Source organism: Drosophila elegans, unplaced genomic scaffold, assembly GCF_018152505.1.
Source record: "Drosophila elegans isolate 14027-0461.03 unplaced genomic scaffold, ASM1815250v1 contig_149, whole genome shotgun sequence".
In the NCBI taxonomy this organism is placed as follows: Eukaryota; Metazoa; Arthropoda; class Insecta; order Diptera; family Drosophilidae; genus Drosophila; species Drosophila elegans.
In genome coordinates this window covers 20,262,349-20,285,587 of record NW_024545513.1, presented here as the reverse complement: position 1 = coordinate 20,285,587, position 23,239 = coordinate 20,262,349, and the positions used below count along the sequence as shown (strand labels likewise).

The window sequence follows — 23,239 nt, the reverse complement described above, 5'->3', positions numbered from 1 at the left end:
GCCGGCGAGAGCAGCGGCAGCGAAGACGCGCTCGCCGCTAAACCGTCGCAAGTAGTCGCGTACTTCCGCCGTTACCGTTAGCACCACACACCACACAAAACGGAGCTGCTAACCGCCGCCAAAACACACACAAGAAACACCGCTTTTTACCGATTTACCGTTAGCCGTCGCGGCCATAACTAACTCCCAAAACAAAAACATATTAAATTCATTTAGAAAAAATTAAACAAAAAATATAAAACCAAAATACAAAACAAAATCAAAAATACACACTTTGTGCAATTTTTTTCAAGTGTCTCGGCGTGTGTTATCAACAAAAATACAAAATCCAATTGGTTACATATACACACATACAGCAAGCAGCCTAAAAAAACCAATTGGTTTTTTTTTTCTACACAAATGAAGCCGCGTGCGAATGTGACAACAACAAAACTGCCAAACAAACAACAAATCCTTTAAAAAAAATAGAGCCCCCGTGCAAAAGGTTCCTATTACTACATGAAAAAATAGCAGCACAGATCACAAAAGTCATAAAAAACAAGTGACAAGTGTATTACTGAAACATAATTTTTTTTGGAAAATGGCAGCCCTAGAAAAGCCCCCAAAAACCAAACTGAAGCTGTCTGATTAGAAAATTTAAAAGCTAGAGATTCCAATTAGTGTATGTGTGATTTTTTTTTAACCAAAAACTAAAACAAATCGGAGGAACGTGCAATATAAATTATTAACGAATAAAGGAGAGTAGGCCTAAGCAAAACCAAAACAATAACGAATAGAACTTTATAGTAAGAAAGCCAATTGGAAGTTTGCATCCCAGTTGGAATTGGGAGATCGGCAGGACATTGCCCTTCGCTGGGTTTGTGTGCCTGTGTCTGCGAAGTTTTGAAACACCTTCGGAAACTGGAAACAAAAATGAGAATTAAAATGCCCGCGGTTCGAATTGCACAAGGTAAGTGAGATTGGAATTGGAATTGGGATGGGGGTAAACTTTTCCAGCTGGGATATTCCAATTGGGCCGTTTTTTTTTGCCGGTGTACCGCAAACAGCTGATGGAAGTTTTTGTCAGGTGCTATTTTTTTTGGCTTTAGAACGTGAGAAATCGATTATATTAAGGGGGTCTTTAAATGGGTTTAAGAGCAAGATAGTGTTTACTAAAAAAAACTAGTTAATACAAGATGAGATTTTAAAGTCTTTGTAATTTAGATCATTTTTATTATTTAAAAATATAATTTAATGCTTTAAGATAGGAATTCTAGATTATAACTTTTTTTATTTTTATTCTTTTGTAAATAAAATAATTTTTAATGCTGTTTAATTTTATTTCTATTATATGTTTATATCACGATTTTTAAATCATGTTGTGAACAATGTTCTAAAATAATCATTGTTCATTTTTCATTTTCTATATTGTCCATTAAAAAATAAATTTTATAATCAACATGAATTGCAACTAAAGAAAAAAAAATTTCATAACTGGCAAATACTGTTAGCATCAGATTAACTCATTATTTTAGCAATGGGTAAGCCCATAGCAAACAATATTTACAGATAGTGACTATATTAATAGCTGGACAGTTCTAACAGTATTGGGGTCACCACCTCCATACTTTAACTAGAATTTAGGATTTGTTAAACGTGGGCCTATGGTCAGGCCATATCAGTCGACCATGTCACACCTCTGCCGTACACCCGCACCCCTTTTAACCATATGGAAGGTCTCCTTCAGCTCGCTTTTGTTGTTGTTTTGTATCTAGTCGAGTTATCGCTGCGATATCGCCATGCCTAAATCAGAGCCCGCCTAGGTGTGTTTGCAATGATTTTTCAGATTTTTTTGTTTTTACTCGCTTGACTTTCGTGGAATCGTTGTTTTGGGAGATTGCTTCGTTCTATATTTCACTCGGACATTCCGTTGAATTTCCTTACCAATTTGGCGATTTTCGGACGAGTGGCGAGTCGGAAAACGGCTTTGTTCAAAGGGAAATCAGGGCCGTAAAGTCATAAAGCTCGGATAGCGGGCCACATTCGTATGCCTTGGCCATATCATTGTCATAATATATGGATTGTCCCCCGCCATAAAGCCATAATATATTTTTTCGCTCGTTTTTTGGGGCCCGGTTGGGGCTGCTTTTTTTTGCACAGATTTTCCATTTGCCGAGTGAGCAAGCAGTGTTATCAATCTTATCTAGATAGCGACACAGAGCGAGTGGACAGTGACGCACTTGACTCGGCCAGTTGCCCACTCCCAAGTAATATATATATACCCGTTTTTGAAGCCCCTCGCGATCCCATCCCCATGTCGTCAAACAATTTTAATTGCTCGCAAAGTTGTTTGCTGTTCTGGGTTTTTTGTTTCCTTTTCGTTTTCGGTCTATTTGTCTTACAAATCAAAATCAACAAAGCGGGGTGGCTGCACCTGTCCCTCGGCCGCCTTTTTTTTTCCAGGTAATATAGTGATTGTGATAAGAAGAGGCCTAATTGCTGACGATCGGAGCTTGGACGTGTTTTCAGATGGAGAGCATCGGACCTGGGGAGCACTGTTACCCATCCTTATCGATATCTGCTGTCCCCAAAATTGCTGTTGTTAGCCTCTTTTATGTGCCCTCCACCGCCACCGCCACCCCATCCCCCATATCCATTCTATCATAATTAATTGCTACAATTTCAATTTCGATTCTTTTTTTTTGTCACCCCAACCCTAACGATTCGTTTTTTTTTCGCTTGTTGACATTTTTCTTGTAGTGGGAATCTTTTTGATCTCCGACAGCAACAAAAACAATATGAGTTTTACAGCATTTCGTCATGCCGCCCATGGGTGCTCTTCTTATCGGGAACATGGGTTAAAAGGGGTGGCCGCGGGGGGACAATGGGCCTGATGAGTAATTTCCGAGAACAAGTCGCAATGTTCATGTACGACAAGTTATTGAGAGTGCCTAAAATGGATGGGAGAAGTTGATATCGAGGGGGATGGGAAAGCATTCACCCCCTTTGGCATGGAGAAACATATCGCTTTTCGAGTAAGGGGGGATCTTGTGAATTTAACGCTTCAAAATAGTCCATGCCATTTATTATAGTTTTGAGTTTTCAATGCATGAAGTTTTAATCGTAACATAATTTTACAGAAATATTTATAATTAATTAAATCAATTTAATCAAAAAAAAAATTTTAAGCAATATAGTAATTCGGTAGTCAAATTTTTTATATATAAATAACATTTATAAAACATAAATATCTTATATTGGGTAACTTTAAGAATAATTCCACCCAGCAATCAAAAAAAAAAAGACAACTAATCAATAAGTTGTTGGCAATTAAAATATTCGATTAAACAGTACACTTTCAGCTGCCAGTCAGTTAATTCCTGCATATCCTGCATGTCGTTGAGCTTGAGTGAACAAACATCCTGACGGGGATTCGGAATAGGGTTCGATTCTATATGGTCAGCGTTAATCGAGCGGCACGCTTCTGGGTCCACCGATTGCACCTGCACGTGCCCGCATTTAACCCGCCGTTGGCCCCTTAACCCCTCTTTGACCCGCCTGACTGATTGACTGACTGACTGACCGGGGCTTTCGTTTTGTACCCCCCTATTGGGTGGACATCTCACGGTCGTCCTGGCGCCTGCTCTTGTTTTCCTTGGCTCTTGTTTTGTTTTTTTTTTTGAAGCCTTTTTGGCTTTTGCCTTTTTCGTACCTTGGTTTTCTTTTAATTTGATTATCGACCAAACAGTGTCCATTAAATGAGCGACCGACCGACCAGGCGACCGCTGCCGCCTTTTTTGTTATCCTGCTCCTGTTCGCCATGGCAACGTCCTCCTCGCGTTTTCAGCCTTTGCAATTGTTATAACAAATAACAGCGGTGCCCCTGCCCATCTGGCCCCCCGAAACGCCCACTCCCCGAGGGTCCTGCACCCGCAGTGTCAACGTGTCGTCATGTGGACGTCAAACTTTTGTCCAGCTGCGGCCACAGTTTTGGATGTTGGCTGTTGGCTGTTGACTGTTGGATGGTGGATGAGCAATGGTGGGGCAGGGTCTGGGTCCCAAAAGGACGCAAGGGGATCGGTATCCCCGGGCTAAATGCCAACTCTCGTATTTATGTATAATTAAACGGCTCAGAAATACTTCTGCACGGACGAAAAATAGACGAGTCATTAATGCTAATAACAATTACCCAAAAAACATATACCAGCTTTGAGGTTGGCCTAGAAAATAAAGTATAAAGGCCTTATAAGTTTAAACTATATACAATATAGTCATTTTCTAGCGCAATTTCAAAATACATTTTAATTTAGGTATTTGCAAAATTATGTACTCAACTACACACTTAAATAAACATAAAATAATGACTTTAAGTTAAGCCAGAGCATAAGATTGGGCTTTTTAAAAACTTTTTACACGTCGATTACATGAGAGTATAAATAATTAAAGTCAATATGTTATGACATGCTTAGAAAGATTTCAATTTATTATTTTCTCAAATCAAAAAGTGCTATTTAATCACTTTATAAGGGCTAGTAATTATTGCGTATGGCTTTTATCGGAGATCGATATCACAATAAGCCATAAACTTTTGTCTTTATAGTTGTAAATATGAGAAAAATATTTTTCCATTGCCTGTAGAGGCTTAAAGTTGTTAGGAATAGTTTTGTATTGTTATAAACGGTGGTTTCTTTCGGTGTAAAAAGGGGAACTGCTGCATTTGAATGCTTGCGGGGGGCAAGGACATGGCGGATATAAATTGAAACTGGCCCGTTCTGGGCTGCTCAGCGGGAGAGACGCCAGCACCGCTCACATGGTCCAGACACCGGTCCCCCGTTCCACCCATGAAGCCCCCCCGTTTAACCCCCTGTTGCCCCCGTCTAACCCCCTTTCCGAGTCCTTTTCCCTACTGCCGCTGGCAGCATAATCAGCCACAACAGCGCTCAGCGAGTTACTTCCGCTGCGGCGAGTCTGAGAATCAGACGGAGACTAAAACTAAAAACTGAGGTCCAAACTGTCTCGCTAGGTGCATCCGTTTTGGCCAGCCCTGCATGTCCTGGGAGTCCTGCAAGTCCTGGGAGTACACCACCCTCCCTTCCCCTTTTAGCTTTCATATTTTTCTGAATTGTTTTGCACCCGCCTTTGTTTTCCACTCGCTTTTCGGCCTTTGTTCGGTTTTGTTTGCCGACTTTTTTAATTTTTAAAGTTTTTCACTGGAACAAAAAGCGCGCATAAAGCGAGTAAGTGTGAATGCTTTTGACTATTATTCGCTGACTTTTATTAACCAGCTTCGCTTTTCTAATTTGGTTTTTCACTTGAAAAGCTTTGGAAACACAAAGGCAGAAGTGAATTAAATCGCATATGTAGGTTAAATTAATGCTTATTGTTTACTGACCAATTAATTTGAATTATTTAATAATTCTATATCTATATTCATAATTTTATTATTTTTTTTAAGTACAAAAAAATAAATGCAATAGAAACACCAAATCAAATCATCAGTATTAATAACCCTTAATTTACTTGTTATTTTTTATTTGGACAGCCAACATGGCGTATACTTAACCTCTGCCAAGAATAAATAAAAAGGAAAAATACGCAAGGGAAACGGGGAATCCTAGAAAATGACCTGAAATAGAAGCTAACAAGTTAATGAATTTTGTACTCTTTTGCCTGCGTTTGTTTTGACGCGCATTTTCTTGGGGGTTTTTCTCGATTTTTTTGTGTGCCGGCTTTTCGTTTTTCTTTTTTCATTTGATTTTTTTTTTATTTTATGATGTCCCGCCCAGCACTTTGGCAAACTTTTCACTTTCAACGGCAAACGGTGGGCGAGTTGTGGGGTGGTGGTGCATCAGAACTTGGCACCTTTGTCATAGTTAGAGCACCACCGCCACCCCCAATTTCCCCTTTTGTGTCTCTGCAAACACAATTTCTTTTTCTCGCTTTTCTTTTCTTTGCTTTTGCTTTTCCTTTTTTTTTTTGCTACTTTTATTTTTTTTAAGCGCGTAGCCGGCGAGCAAAACAAACCGCAAAATGTTCGAAGGCGAACATCTGACTGTGGTGAGTGATGATGGGTGGAGTATCCTGCCACGCCCCCGCCGCCCCTTTTTTGGCCTGCGCACGCGCTACAAATTTGCCTAGGCGCGAACGAAAATTTCAATGGGTTTTTCCTTGCATTTTGTTTCTTTTTTCTTGTTTTTTGTTTACAATTTTTCAGCAGATGTGGCCTGGCACTCCATCCCTTCGAGCACGTGCCAAAAGCGAACCGGAAATGCGGAAGATCCCCAGGTTGCAAAACAAAAGTCCACAAGTCTAACTACGAAATTATGGCTGAGAAGAAATAATAATTATTTTGCATAAATTAGGCCAAGATCAAATAACTCAGCTGCGCAAAAGATGGGCGGGGTCTTTCGAAGAGAAGCTGCAGTGTGATTAGTTTCGGGCCGTGGCAGTCATTCATTAAGATCCACGGGCTTGGCAGCGCCTACGCAGTGTCAAAGAAAACCCAAAGAAATCTAAAGAGATCCAAAGAAACCTGAAGAGACCCAACGAAATCTGAAGAAACCCAAAGAAACCAGAAGAAATCCGAAGACCACAAGAGGAAGGAAGCGAGAAGAAGCCTCGAAAGCTATGTGTTGTTGACGGCCTTTTGTCTTTCGTGGTCTTTCCATCTTTTCAGCTAGGTTCGGCATGGGGTCTTCATGGGTCTTTCTTCTTTTCTTTGTTTTTAATTGAGCCAAGCAATTATTATTTCGCTGGCTCAGCTCAGCTCGGCTCAGCGCACTCGCTCATTCATTGATCCGTTTGCTCATTCATTGCGTTTATAAATAGCTCCGGCGACCAAAGAGCCGATTGGAAATGCAAAGCCCACGCAATCCGTTGGATTGCCGGACCTCCGAAACCTCCGATCCGATCCGATCCCCCGAGAAGTCGAACCCAGTTGGTGCACACACCCAGCTAAAAGTCTGGGTACAGTGCGTCTCGCAAGTGTGAACCTACCAAAACACTAGGGCATCTTCGTTATTATTAATAACAGTGTAATTTTCAATTTCACCTTTAGCTACTTTAAAATCAAGATGTTTCAAAGCTTCATTAAAAAATTGTTATTGAGAAAAAAGAGTAAAAGCTCAAATATATTTATCATATAAATCACTTTAAAATATTTATTTTTTGTATTTATGCTTATTATGAAAGTTTAATAAGTTTGATAGCATTTGGCCAGTTTTAGAAGTTATCAAAATTAGAAAAAAAAAGTTTTTAATGAAGAAAAAATTCTTTTAAACAGCACTTATTTTTAATTTGAAACCCCATATAATAATTTCACAACGCACTGTAGCCTCGTATATTGGTAACAATTTTCGAATTTGGTTTTCGGATGTCGGGATTTTGGATTCTTCACCGTGGGCCATGTGGGTGTTTTGGCAGCGAATTCAATAAAAACTTCACAGCCAATGAGCTGGAGATTGAGATGGAGATGGTGGCTGGGTTGCTGTTGTTTCTGGATGATTTTGGCATGTGACCAACTCCTCCTCGATGATTGCTGTCGTACTCCAGGCAGTGGGTGTGGGTGCGGCCAAAAGGCTTGGACGATGAATATACCTCCAGATGGATGGATGGATCTCGTTCCACCGTACCCATCCCCCTTGTCCCGGCATAATTTAATTCAATGATTACCGATTTAAAACGAAACCAAGATGCGAATCCAAATCCAAATCCAAAATCCGTATGTGCGTTGCGCCCGCCACAAATAAATAAATCAATCAAAGGCCTCTGAACGTAAAGATTGAGGTTTCTGGATGGATTTTGAATCTTGAAGGGGGCTAGGGAGACTTCCAGTGGTTTCTGGGGAACCCCACCTCAAATGCATGCGATGGTTCTTGGGGTCCATGGCACTCCCCATTTCCGTTTGCCAGCGATTTATATCAGCGCTTGGATGGATGCCCCATTCTCCGATCCCGATATTCCCCCGTCATCTTTCTCTCCCTGAGCCCCACGCATCTTATCAGCATAATTATTATCATTAAGATGCCATTGTCACATTGCATTGCACACCTTAAAGTGGAGCTGGATCCAGAGTCATCGAAGGGGCCATGCAGCTGGGATGGCTGCGATGCGTTGGATGATGTTGGATGATATCCCTCACCCAGAAAAAAATAGGGGGAGCAGCAGGACAGAAATGGTGAATGTGAGTGGTAAAGAAGGAGGAGTATCGACTTTATTCCTGTGGGAGGAAGTGGGTGAAGCAGGGCTTTTTTTTTACAAATTGCTCGCCTCATTTTGATGCATATTAAAGGGTGTAGTGTTCATAAATATTTTAATTGAAATTTGCATTTATATTCCATTGTTATGTAATAAACTGGAACAATAATGTTTGCATTTAGTTAAAAAATCGTATAATTATCCAAGTTGTGTTTATATTTGAAAAAAATGGTTGCAATTATAGGGTCTCATCTAACATACTTATGTACTTTATGTATTTAATTTTATATTCCTACTCCTTGGAACACATTATTAAAATGCAATTAATTTACAGATTGCAATTATTTTGTTTTAGTTTTTGCTAAGGTCTTATAAGTTTTTTAAATAAATCAGTATTTTTTTAAAGTACCCAAGTTTCCGAAATGCATTATTTATTTTTTGTTATCTTTATCGCATCGTCAGTTTGGTGAGTGCAATCTCTGGATTGAGATCTCTTAGCTTCTTAATGTTTACGCTTTACGCTTGTTCTTTATGTATGTATGTATAGCATATAGTAAATATCTGATTTTTTGCCCATCCCCATACATAAATGCGTCTTGGCTTTATTTTCCATGGGCACGCGTTCGTTTCGCTGCGTTTCAATTGCCTCGTTTCTCGATTCTCGATTTGCTTGCTCGCCATTCGTTGCGCTTCCCCACATCTTCTCCACCTTTTCTCCTCCTCATCTCCACCTTTTCCACACTTCCCCTTCACCTTTTCTCAACCCACTCTTCATTGGTGTGCGTAAGTGGCTCTCTGCAGTCGCCAGTCTACAGTCTCTGCACAGAAAACAACGTTTAATACTTTTCAAAAACAACAAATATTAAAAATTATATAAAATTTTAACTTATAATAATTATGTTTATCACAAGTAATCCAAAAACTTATGAACCATTTTATTTCAGTACTTTTAATATTACAATATTTTTATTGGTGGTACATGTAGGTCTTATAATAAATTTATTTTAATTATTGTATATTCTTAAGAATAAATCTTGTTACGTAAAATTCAATTCCAAGTATTGATTTTATAATACATCGGTTGCAAAATTATTTCTATGTGCAGTGTTCGATTCCCAAAAACGCAGTCTGATATATTTATATATTTCCTATGTATCTAGCAATGACGTTTTGAATTCAACAATTATGTTTTTAACATAATAAATAGTAGTATTTATAGAGGGCTGTTTTAAAAGCGAAATATAGTTTTGTCTTCTTATATGGGCTAAAAAATTATCCTTTTCTCTCTCTGTAGATTCTCTCCTCAATTCTCAAAGACGCGCTCTGATCTTTATTAACCGACTGTTGCTTTTGCTTTTGCTTTCTTGACGCCTCCCCTTTTTTTATTTATTCATTCAGTTTCCAGTTACAATTCCGCCTGATAACTTATTTACTACGGGGGCTTTGGGGCTTTGGGGCTTTGGCTTTGGCTCTTGCTGTGACTGTGACTGTAACTGTGGCGGTTTTTGGCCCTGCCCTGGACCGATTCGGCCCGTACCGGTTGGGGCCCGATTCGCCTTCGTGCTTTTATTCGGTGTCGTCTTCGTTGGCGATCGGGTGTGTGCGAGCGGGAGAGAGACTGTAGAGTGCGGTGGGGGGGGGTCACAACAACAATAACAACAGGTTTTATAGTAGTACCCTCACCCCTTTTTTTTTGTGTTGTACCCTCAAGCTGCCTTATCTGCAACTGTATTACGACGATATTTGTTATTGTCTCGGCTGCAAAAGCTAAAACTGCTTCACACCTGTCTGTTTGTCGATCGCCGTTGTCCCCCTCTCGCTCTCTCCCGTTCTCCCTGTCTCTTTCCCTCGCCATATGGCCCTCTCTTTCTGGAGATCTGCCCACTCTTTCTCCATTTGGCGTGTGCGTCTGTGTCGTTGGACTTTTTGATTGGCCAGACCTTGATAAAGCCAACGGAAAATAAAAAAAAAAAAAAAAAACTATAAAAACTCGGGCCAAGCCCAACGGTCTCTCGTCCGCTGTGCCGCTCGCACCGACTCGTGTCCGATAGCTCCATCTCGCTCTGGGCTTGGCCACAGCATCGTCATCGTCTGCGATTTTCGATTGAGATTTTTGCGATTTGGCTATTGCGACTGCGCAGCTTGCTCTGCTCCACACACACTCGCAACTCCCGAGACGCCATTTTGGAATGCCCACAAGAAATTCATATAACAACAATATTCCGAAAATTACATCTTTAAGTTCCACTCACAGCTTGAAGCCTGTCAATTCCATTGGCTGGAGAAATAAAGGGTTAAAGGGTTGGACTGCTCAGGATCGGAATGGGAATGAAAATGGTTTGAGTCTAGAGATCGCTTACTTCAATATTTCTCAATGTTTGACTTTATTTTAACAAGCAGAAAGAAAGAATTTGCTTAAGCTTGGAATTACTTGAAAAACGTGTTGTGTTTTGAATTTAAAACCTTGAATTTATTTGTGCAGATCGGTTTTGTATATCGTTTTGACCGTAAAAAGGTCAACCATTATATTTTCTCACGATCTTTGGTCCTAAAATCTTGTAAATGGAATTGAGCGATTAAGTAATACTCAAAGAATAATAATTAAATAGTATTTTTTTTTTCATCCAAGTTAAAAGTTGGTTTTTTAGCATTTGACGTTTTTTTAGCTAATTTACAGTCTTTTTTACAGTCTTAATTTTTGCTAATATTTGAACGACTCAATATATTTATCTGAATATTTATTTATTATTGGCTGTGCAAGAAAAGGATACGGAAGAGCAAAAATGTATGGGTTGAGCTGACCTCGGGAAGTCGAGAGGTTCCTAATTGAATTCCCAGTTGGACTGGCGAACAGTTGCCAACTTAGCCGCCGGTTCTGGCCAGTTTCCAAGTGAGCACAGGCCACAAAGTGCAAAGGCCTCTCCGGGCTGCGAAAATTGCACATGGGAAACATCCTGCAGGACGAACCTTCGCATGTTTGTGTGTGTGTGTGTGTGTGTGCATGTGCGTATGAGTGATGTGGCTGCATGTGTGGAAAGAATTTATGCATCAACAAACACACAGACAGATACAGATACAGATACAGATGCCGAGAAAGACGGAAAGCCCTGGCTAAAAAGGAGCCGAAAAGGAGGTGGTGGTGGATCCTTTTGGTCCTTTTACAGCCTCATTTGAAGGGAAAAGCGGCAAAGGCAGCGCCATTGTTGGTCGCAAGTTGCGCATAATTGAAACATAAAACGCTTGGACACCAATTCACAAAAGGCCAAAAGCACCCACCCACCAACACTCACCCACCTAAGCAAAAAGCACCACCCACTTTTGCATTGTGCGAGGCCAAAGAAAAGAGACAATTGTGTGTAAGAAAATGCAAGCGGAGGATCCAACTCACAGTATTTACATACATATGCATTTAGCCCCACATGTATGTGCACATACATACGAGTGTGTGTGTGTGTGTGTGTGTGCCTTGTGTGTGATTTATAATGTTGTTGCTGTTGTTTTGAACGATTTGTTGTAAATTGAAGAGTGCCAAACCGCATATTTGAATATGGCAGCTGTGACTGGCTTAAAAGGCAAGACCGGCGGAGGGTTAAGTGTGGGCCCTGCAGGGTTTAGAAGGAAAGATTGATGGGCAAATAGCTAATAGCTCACAAGAATCGCCAAGAACTGGCAATTTAAAGGTCTTGAATTGATAATAATCCGGCGATTCTCGAAAGCTTTTAAATTACTAATATACCAAGCCAAGGAATAACATCAAAAACAAGTAAAATATTAGATATTAAATACTTTCTGATATGTCAAGAAGCATAATATTATATGTTTAATAAATTAAACATACATTGGTTCCGATTTGCTTCCATTAAAATGTATACCATAATTTAGCTTATCAGTAATATAAAGGTACTGAAATAAGTCCCTCCAAAGTAAGGAAGTATAGAGGAGTATCCCTTAAAAAAACCAGCAGGATGCGTCAGCAGATTGGTGGGATTCATGGCATACAGTGCTCCCTTGACCTCCACTTATATTGCCGAAAAAACGGAGACCGATGATGGCGGAAGATTGAAAATAGGAGGTGAAGGCGGAAGTTGAGGCAGTTGAAACAGAAACTGCAACAGAAACAGGAGCTGGACTAAGACCCAGAGCAGAAGTACACATGTACAAATAGCAAGGCACTGGAAGAAAATAGTGCTTGAAATGCACTTGTTTTGAATAATTTATTCTTTTAAATATTGTGAATGAATTATGAATTAAATTCTTTTAAAGACAAATTTTAAGTTAATTAGGAATAAAAAAATGTTTGTAAGGATGTAAAATAGTAGCCTTTGTATTTTTTATATACAACATCTTAATTATTACCTATGTTTATTTGTTTTATTAAAATGCATTTTATGTTATGTTAGATTCAGCATAGAAAATATTTCTTTTTCATATTTGTTTGAGCTTCTTTACTTGAAAAACTTGTCGTTCATATTTTCTGTGCAGCGGATTTGCCGCTCCAGTCGAACATTTTCGCTACTTTCATTTGTTCGCAATTTGTGTCCTGCCCTGCGGTGTCCTACTTCACCCGGTTCCACCCCTCCAACCCTTTCTGGCCCTCCTTTCGGCTGCCAGTTGCGGTTAAGTTCTCCAAATTGCAGTCAGCAGTCTGGCTATAAACCCCCTTTTTTGGTTTGAAAATCGTTGGGGTAACATGGCCAGCAAATACATAGCATTCTTGTAGGAGGGTGCGGAAGGTGGTTGACGTAAGGGAGGAGTCTGGATCTAAGTCTGGGTCTGGGTCTGAGTCTGAGTCTCGGAACCTGGATCCACGATACTGGAGACTGTCCAATAAGTGGCAAAAACGACGCGTGCTATCTAGTCATCTGCAGATGGAGTTGGGCGTTCGATGGGCAATGCTTTTCGGAACAGGAAAGGGACTGGGAATAGGAATGGGAATGGGAATGGAAACGGAGTCCTGGAGTCCGGAGTCGATGTCTATCCGCCAGGCAGACAACGTCCAAGGTCCACTTTTGTGTGGATACAAGTTTGGGGAGCTAGGAGACTCGACTCGACTCGACTCCAACACGAATCACTCAGCCGCAGCGCATAAAGTTCAAGTTGGGCGATTCCCGGAGAACCGTTGCCAGGCACCATCCTTCGAGGATGAGCATGGAGATGAGAGCAAGGATGAGGAGGAGCTGTGTTCTACGTAGGACATAGCTGGATACCAAAAACTCCTAGCCGGCAAATAAAATCAACAAAACTCAAGTTTTTATTGTTGCCTTGGGGGGAAGGATTCGAAGGACTCGCCTGCTGCACATATGTATCTGTATCTTTGGCGGGCGGGGGGGGGGAGGGGGAGGCTTGCTGTGCTATATATGTATGTGTGTGTGCATCTGGAACGTGTACTATCAACGTCATCGGCCACATTTGGTCGGCGTCTGTCCCTGGCGGGTTTCTCAGTTTCTCGGTTTCTCGGTTTCACCAGCAGCAGCTAACAGCTAAACAGCTAAAGGAGGGTCCTCCCAAAGCACCACCCACTTTGCCTCATCTTCATCGGCATTGCACATCGTTTAAGTGTCGCATCCGGCTGTCCGAGTTCGACTTCAACTTCAGCATCCACTTGGAGTTCGAGTCCGAACGAGAGGACCTGCGCTGCGCTCCATCCTTCGAAGGACCAAGCCCCCAAAAGCACCCCCCTTGTGGCAGCCAACATAACCCGACATTGGGGCGCTATTGATTTTGGCTGGCGCGTTGAATATTGTCCACAAGGGATGCGAAGAACTGCCCCCGGGGGTTGGGACCCAAAAATCCTGGAGCTGCACTTTCAGATGGAAGTGGATGTGGAAATGGCACTGGAACTGGACGAATGGGCGTGTGCGGTCAGTGGGGATGTGTGTATATATGCGTACATATGTGGAGGTAATGTATATATAAGTGCGTATGTGGGTCCGGTTTGGGACTCCGCCCATTTGGAAATTGCGGTAAATGAAAGACCACGACTGGAATGTGTTGACCATAGCCAGGAATGAGCTCAGGAATTTATTTCTACTTGTAAACTAACAGAATTTGCCAATAAAAAAATTTTATTTTAAATCTAGGATTATTTTGTTCAAACTAAGGCACAAATTTCAACCAAACAAAAACTATGATAATGGATTATGTTATGGCTATATTAATATATTGAGGCGTTCAAAATATTTTTTTGGTAAAACTATAGATATTATAGATAAATAATTTCAAATCAATTTTAAATGTGCATATTATGTAAGTGGCTGTTGAAAAGCTATGCCTTCTTATCTGTTCAAATAGATGTTACTGTTGCAAGCAATGTTTTCCGATTGCAAAGGGATATTTTTTATTTTAAGTGAGTTTTAAATGTTTTTCTTTTACTATTACCTATTACCTAAGGCAATAGAATCAATTACAATAACTTGCCAAGGATGCATTATTCGTTACGAATGCCAGATATTAACCGCAATGCATCCTATAAATAAAGGGCCATATCTCCTCCTTCCTCTCACCTGTGCCCGTGGCATCACCCGTGCCCTGAAGCCATTTAATTGCCGGCAGACGGAACCAAACCGAACCAAACCGAACCGAAACTCCTGACCATTCGACCTGTGGCTGGCGGAGATTAGCTCTTCCTCGGCTAATAGCCAAGCCATAAAACAATACCAGAAGGCAAATCGAGGTGGGGATCGTGTAACCGAAATGTAACTGAGACCCTGGACCACGGGCCACACATTTTACCTGGGCCGGGCATCATCTCCTCTGGAGGACAACTTTGACTTATTGCTGCGACAGATACAATTACAAACGATGGGCTATATGGCCCGGCCTGCGGGTCTTGCGGTCAATGAATGAATGGCTGGATGACTGGATGGCAGTATGAATGAATGAATGGTCTACACTCTACAGACTCCATCTATATACCAGAGCCAAGACTACAGACTACAGACTACAGACTGCAGACTACCGACTACAGAAACCAGACTCAGGGCCAAAGTTTTCTCACCTTTGTCTGTGCGATCGATCGGAAGCGATGCCAATCGCGATTTGTTATCACGGCTAACGATGGACTGCATAGAGCGAAAGCAGATTGAGAAACCATATATATATATATATATATATATATACATATATCTATCCATATCCGAGTTGTAGGATCATCGAACTTCTGCGGTGGGGATGCGGAATCGGAATCCCCAGCCATTGTCTCACCTAGAGCCTCCCATCTACCATCTACCATCTACCAGCTTGGCTCTGACTCTGGCTCTGGCTTAATGCGGTTAACCGAAAGTTGTCTATAAATTATTAAAATTGTCTCATTATTCATATGGAATACAATAGATTTCATTTACGTTTCATTTTATTGCAACAAACAAACAAACAGCAGAGCAGATCAGCAACAAGAGCCGCAAGAACCGCAGAACCGGTCTTAAAGCAGAACTCTAAGGTGAAGTAAACCTAAGCCCAACCAAACCAAACCAAACCAAACCAAAACCAAAACGAACTGAACCGTACTGAACCAGACCAAGTCCAATTGCCTTTGTTTAGCTGGGTTTGTTTTTGTTTTTTTTTTTTTTTTTTTTCTTAGGGGCAACTGGGGGCTTGAGATCTTGGCCAGGCGGCCACTTCAGACCTGACACTGAATGCGTGGGAGAATCTTAATGACACACACCTGAGCTCTGGGCCCTCCAGATAATCCAGGTGCCAAAACCTTTCCAGCCCTGTGGTCCGAGTAAAAGTTCGCCACTCTTTCTTTGCATGCACAGGAAAATGAAATTTGTAAAAAAGAAATTATGGTTAATAACCTAATATTATGGTTTATTTTGTAAGCCCCTCTAATTCTGATACTGGATATTCATTGTATTGATTTTATTACTTATACAAGAAATAGATTTAATTTAAGATTTTCCGTATATAAGAATCTAATCATATTTTTGAAAGTTGTAAAATTAAGTAATCATGGGGTTATGCTAAAATATACTAAAAATTCTCCCCCCTCTTTATATTTACAGGTGAGTTGCTCTTGAGGAAAACCCCCCAGTTTCCCAGCAAATGCATGGATGTGGATGTGGATGTTGATGTCATGGGTTGAGTATTAAGTATATGGGGTCCTTGGCCGCGGTCGCTGTGTCAGTTGTTTTGGCATTTCAATCAGATGGGCCTGAACATGGCCCCATTACATGGCCAGCGCGTGTAATCGTCTGGTCTTTGGCAAACTCTAGTTTACCTCTGGTCTTGTTGCCTCTAATTATGTAGGTCCAAAACCAAAACCAAAACCTAAAAGCCAAAAGCCGGGACTCGTTAGCTTGTTGGCCGGGTCGGTGTGTTTGAATCCCGATGACATCTCAATACCATGGAGCAGCCATGTCAAAACCTCAGAGGGCGCATTGTCAATGTCCGAGGAGGATGTCAGGTAGTTCGCCAGTTCGCCAGTTCGCCAATGCGCCAGTTTGGTTCTTCGTGTTCCTGATTTTGCTATGGCCAATGATTTTGCTTTTGCTGCTGGGAACCGATCGGAATTTTCGTGCAGCGAAACGCAGGATTTTCCAGAACAACTTTGATGCATCGTCGCTTAATTAGCATCGAAAAAGTTGTGGCCAGTGGTATAGAATGGAATAGGATGGGGAGGTGGGTACTACACCTAATTAGTGGCCTTGACTGCTTGACTGATGGATGGATGTATGGATAGGTGGATGGATGGATAGATGGATAGATGGATGGATGGATAGATGGATGGATAGATGGGTGGATGGGCAGCAGCCAACAGATGCACGTAGACAGCCATTCAACCTGCCCAAAAATTCAACTGCCAGCCAACTGAAAATCCTATTCTATTACACTCGAGATAAATTTGACTTTTTTTTCTTTGAATAATGTTTTAATACATTTTTTCATTAATCATTTAAAAATGGCAATTTTTTTTTTAATTTTCAGATACTCTAAATACGATTTCCAACAGTTAAACATTGAACAAGGTCTTTTTCATTGAATAAATTGAATTATATAAATACTTATTTTTTTTTACATTTTGTTAAAAAAAAATACAATAACATTTTGTATATCAGTAATTCCAATTTCTCGGAAATTCTATTAATATACAGTAAAACGAAGTACCAACGATATGTTATCAAACTATTTTTTTTAATTGTTGACATGTATTAGTCTAATAAAAAACATATTAAAAATTAAAAACGAAAACAAAGGCATAATTTTCCAATAATTAAAACTATATTAACATGTCTTTACATTTAAATTTTAAATTTCTAAAAATAAAAATGTAAGCCTAATATTCGTATAAAAATATCACAATAACTAGGTCATTGAAGAAAATAGTTTTATCGCCGTGCATTTTGCTTATCAGCGGCTGACTTACACGACATCTAAGCAGCCGGAAAAGGCTGGGAAATGGGCGGGAGTTGCGGTAATGTTGCGTGCATGTCTTACACAATCCAAATCCCAGCGATGCCGTACGCAAATTTTCCGTCCTCGACGACGAGGGCGAAAGCTAAGTGAAACAAATCGCAGCTGCATCGCAGCTACCTGCATGCCACACACTCCGGCACCTGCCCCACCCACAATAACACCCTCCAAATCACCTACTGCGCCCCCCACTACACCAACCATCCTCCCCTCGAAATGATTGGAAGGTGTCAATGCAGGGCGAGAAGTTGTCAGCTGGGCAAATGGGGGCTGTCAGGGGTTAAGCTTGTGCGTTTGGAGTTTATGCAAAATGTGCAAAGTATACGAGTATGTGCCAAATAGCAGTTGGGTGGCCCAAAACCATAGCTAAGGCCAAATTTAAAGCCCCACAAATTCCCGATTCAGTAGGCAGCTTATTGTTGACCAATAATTTATGCCGATTTGGCTTAATATTCGTTTCATGTAAGGCTGGAGAATCCATGTAACAAAATCAATTATTTATGTTGAAATTAGAAATAAAAACGTTTTATATAAAAATATATTTTGTAACAAACTTGTTTTTAAATTATATATTTTTATTTTTTTAAGAATATATTAATAGTAAAAAACGACAAAATTCATTTAGTGTTGCTAAATTTTGATTTAATTTTTACAATGTTTTAAACAAAAATGTGAAATTAAGTAACATGTTTATATCAGATTATGATAATTTGAACACAGAGTGATAAGTTCTTAACTGAATTTTTCCAAACTGTCTATCATTTATGCCCTTTGATGGCCTTAAACTAATTGACTGACTTTTGAACGGGAAGAAAGCTTCATGAAATCAAAGTAAAAAATGAATGGATGTGTAAAGTATAGCCTTAGATAGTGTATCGATTACCGAGTCTAATCGAATGCTGCTATATTCCCTGCCATGCCTAATTCAAGCGTTTTTCGGTGCACAATGGACCGCAGGACTTAACCCACTCACCCTGCTATTTTGAGCTATTGTCCTTTGGCCGCTTTCAAAGCTCAAATCCGATTGATACCCGCGGCGAGGATGAGCTGGCAACTCTTTGTCCTGATTGTCCTGTGGGTGTATGTCAGTGTGTGTATGTGTCAGTGCGTGTGTATGTGGACTGCGGCATGTCCAACTTGCGGCAAGTGCGTGTAAATGTAAATGCAAATGTGGCCAATGCTCAGCCGAAAATTGGATTGGCGGCGCAAAGAAGGGACGAGGCAAGACGAGACGAGACGAGACGAGACGAGAAGCGAAGCGACGCGATGCGGGGAGGACTTAGTTAAATGCGCTATGTTCGTCCAGACCGCAGACGTGTCCCTATTTGCTGTCCCTGCCCCATTCAGCTGCAAATCCTTAATACAAATTGCAAAAGTAACCGCGACCAGGGGGCTCAGGCTCAGCTTTTGGTCTGTTCAACATCGGTTGATGTTTCGCAGTGCTGACTGTTGCTGTTGCTATTGTAACTATTGCCGCTGCGGTTGACTCTCAAGTCGGGCATTCAATGAATTCAATTGCCGACGACCGCAGACGGCAAGAGTCGTCGGATGGACGTGGCGTATGGACCTAAGCCCAAGCACAAATAGCAAATGGCACTGGGTAAAAATAAGATAAAAAATAAAATAAAATAGAAGAGACCCATGGCAGAGGCAGAGAGTACAGTAGACAAAACCGAAACAACAAACTAAACTAACACGACGCCATCGACGCTGCACTTTCAATGTTACCACAAGCAATCTGCCAGTTTATGGGGCACTGCGCAAAAAAAATGCCCAAAAAATATTTCACATAATTAAGACAGAATGACAAAAATTTATATTATCACTATTAATTAAGCTAAAAGTTTAATTTAAACCTTCGTTTAGCTTACCGAGATAACGATTAAAAATTTAAAATAAATTTATTGTTACTTTTTCAACTGAGCTATATTTTTTTTTTATTGTGAATGACCAAAAATTGTTGCAAAAAGTGCGCTATTTAGTTACATATGAAACTATAAGTTCTTGCAGAAAAACTATCTGCAGTTCAGAAAACAGTAACAGGCTTGATTTTGATATACATATTCAGTCACTGGGAACATTTTCTCGCAGTGTCCTGATCGCTGCTTTGTTTACTCTATAATGCAGTCCCGTCTTGCATTGCGTCACAGGCCGACAAGCGACGCACTGGGCGACTCTTAGATGCATCTGAATCTAAAACTGAATCCGGGCTGCATCTGCACTTGTGCCTTTTGCTCATGCTGCAGTCTCTTAATCGTGCACCTCGAGACGTCACATTTTATTTTCGGCCACATTGATATGCAAGTGACGACAGCGGCGATGGTAACGGCAACGTTGCGGCAGCAACAACAACATCGCAGCAGCAACAACAGCAACATCAACGTCGGCGGGTGGCAAGCAGGTGCCCGCAGATATGCAGATATACGAAAAGTATCTGCAACATGACTTTCAAACGTAATACAAACAGCTCATCCATATGGATGCCCTATGGCTGGCACCTAGGTCGCTCTATTCGCCAGTTTGTCCGCTGGTCCGCTTGTCTGCCAGTTTGTCCGCTTGTACGCTTGTCCGCTTGTCCGTAAGTTTGTCCGCCAGTTTGTAAGCCACATTCGACAGTCGGTCGATCACGCGGAGCAGAGTGCGCATCGTTTCAAGTACGAGTATCTTTCAGATACAAGGCATTCCGCTCAAGTGTTGACTTCAACTCGACTTTTTCGACTTCAACTTTCAACTTTGCATCCATGCGAATTTGACTTGTGAGTTGTTTATTTATTCCCTTTTCGGGTGTCTCTGTTCATTTTTATGATTTGTAGGTTAGACTGCTTAAGTCCGCAATCCGCCGTTAGTGTGCCGCAACTGTTGCATGTTGCTCGTGGCATGTTGCAGGTTGCTCGTCGTGGGTCGCACGTCACTTGGGCCATTGTTTGCTGCCGTTCGAAATTCGAATTGAAGGAATTGAAGGTTTTCGAGTGGAGCCCCTCAGCTTTGAGCTCTCAGCCCAAAAGAGTTTGGCCAGAAGCTAAGCAAACACTAAAGATGCGGGAGAGTGTGCCACATTTTCGATTCTCACGTTGGGTGACCTTCAGCGGTCCCCTTCCCCCCCCCCGACAGGTTCCCATGACACCTGCCCTGCCCTCACACTTTCGGCTGACATTCATCAATCAGCGAGCCAAACAAAAAAAAACGAGGAAAACTACAGATACAGAAAGAAAAACACTCTGGCTTCTTTTCATTCATGGCCACAATGGCCTGCGAGTTGTCAACGGCTGGTTGTTGCTGCTGCTGCTGCTGCTGCTGCTGCTGCCGCTGCTGTTGCTGCTGCTGCTGCTGCTGGCTAGATGTTGCTCATGGGCTGGCTGGAGATGTTGCTGCTGGCCGAGCAGCAAGCACCGAGTACCGTTGTCTCGCGACTGTGGGAATCTGTTACCCTTTCTCTCAGCGCAACTAAGCAAATACGAAATGGCTTTCTGCAACAACAATGAGCGACGACCAACCACAGAGCCCGATCTGACATCCAAACACTTTCCAGTATGCCCACTGAAAAATAAAGTCTATTTAATTATTTATTTATTTATTTATTTATTCATTTATTCGCCAATGGAATATTATACCAATTATACTCAGCTTTAAAATATTTGTTGTATTTTAAACAGATTTTATGTTTTTTTTACAATTTAAAAATTCTTTGCACATAATGCATATTTAATCTGTTCAATTAAAATTTTTGAAATATTTTTAAATTGTCTAAAAATTCTAGCTTTTCCTTTAAAAATCTTTAATACTAAAAATACTAAAAATACTAAAAAATTAAAAACATAAACAATAAAGTTAAAGCTTGAAAAAGTTGTATTATATTAAAAGAGTTTCTCACAGTTTTTATGCAGTTTGTCATACTTTGTCTAAGGCTTGCTAAATTTAATTCGCAGTCATGCTGTATGTTGTTTTGAAAAATACAAAATTCCCTATTAAAAACGCATGTATAAGTTAGAAACAAAAATTCTGGATAAAATGTTCCTAAATCCTAGATATTTAAATAATTTCTTAATTTATTTTCATTCACATTTTCACGCAGTGTGCTGCAGTCGCGATCTGCTTTGCCGCCTGGACAGAGCAACCGTCAGGTGCATTTGAGTTGAGTTTGCCATTGTTTCAGCCGGATTTTCGAGGCGCCCCCGCACTGTCAATGCCTTCGGCCGTTCCAAAAGGGTGAGACCCCATCACCTGGCCACCCTGATCCCCCTCCATCCCCAGCCTCTGTCCTCCAATTTCCACCCACGGCGGAATCCGCTCGAGAAACGGCAGCCCGAGAAGAAAAGCCAGCAAACGAAACGAAAAGCAGATGAAAAGAGAGGAAAAGCTGGTGGAAAAAAGTTTGAACGTGTTGTTCGGATTATCCGTGAGATAATTTCTTTTTCTCTTCGACTGGGTAACCAAAACCAAAAACAGAATAAAAAATAAATCGCTGTCTTGTTCGCATTTGCTGCCTGTCAACGCCTCCCTTTTACCCAACCCCTGACCTCCCCCCTTTTTTTCGCCCAGTGTATATATGTGTGTTTGTCATGTGCAGGCCATAGCCATTATTCCTAATTTCGCCTTAAATCAGATCTAGCAACATGCTCTCGACGAACTCTCCACCAACGCCGCCTCTAAAAGGCCGCTTGACATTCCCCAAAAAATCCCGAATGCCTGGCGCTTGCCACCAGCAAGCAGCAACTAGCAACTGGCAACTTGCAACTGGCAACCAGCGACTTGCAACTCGTCCCCAAATTGTCTTGGAAGCCAGCTCTTAGGGCCATTGCATTGTCCGTTGTCCATTGTCCGTTTCAATGTTGCTGCTGTGCTCTTGATGTTGCTGCTGTGCCAGCAATTGCTGCTGCTGCTGCTGCGGCTGCTAATGTTGCTGCCGTTTCCATTTAGTATTTGTTATGGCTTTTCTCTTAATTTGAGGTCGTGAGAATCATGGCTAATTAATTGTCCAACAAACAAATACATATGCAAAGGCACATGTGTTGCACGTTGCCCGTTGCCCCTGTGTTTAAGTGTGAGCAAGGACTTCTTATTCGCCCTGACAACTTTATGAATCGGCCAGGTTTTGGTCCTTAATCAGAAAATGGAATCTTTTTCTTTATTGTTCATCCAAAAAGTTTGATTTTGTATGGATATAATATAAAAAAAACTGTTTAAAGAACTTGAAGCTTTTGACTTTAAATTAATATTTACCTTTGAGTTAGATACATTAAAGATTTAATTTAATTTAATTTAGTTAAAATCCTTACTACATTTAATAACTCCTTTGCTTAGAAAAGTTATTGTGTATATTTCTGTACATTTTGGTTTAATTCTGTAAACAATTCAGTTTTAAAATAAATTCTATAAAACTGTTGTTTATCACTTAATCCTTAGCTTTTCTAAAATATCCTGAGTTTTTCCCGCTTCTAAAACCTCTGATATCACATATTGTTGCTGCTGTTGTTGCTGCTGCTGTTGCTCATGTTGATGGCGTGTTATTTAAATATATTTAAAACAGGTAGAGAGCGCGGCACAAAATTACAGTTAGACGAATTGGAAGAAATTCCTCAGCCGAAAGAGTGAAACAAAGTAGCAAGGGTAAATGTGTTGCTGTTGCTGCTGCTGCTGCTTTTGATGTTGCTGC

The 23,239-nt window shown here is 40.8% G+C and overlaps 1 protein-coding gene across 2 annotated transcripts in view; it reads left to right on the top strand.

Annotated features, from left to right (window-relative positions):
* The first annotated feature begins 320 nt into the window (after positions 1-320).
* The window catches only part of LOC108138505 (AF4/FMR2 family member lilli), a 49,446-nt gene continuing 26,527 nt past the window's right edge, over positions 321-23,239 (top strand). For both annotated transcript variants that reach the window (XM_017260741.2, XM_017260739.2), the window contains exon 1: positions 321-949. In XM_017260741.2, coding sequence (XP_017116230.1) covers positions 913-949 — 37 coding nt within the window. In that variant the 5' untranslated portion in view covers positions 321-912. The remainder of the gene's footprint in view (positions 950-23,239) is intronic.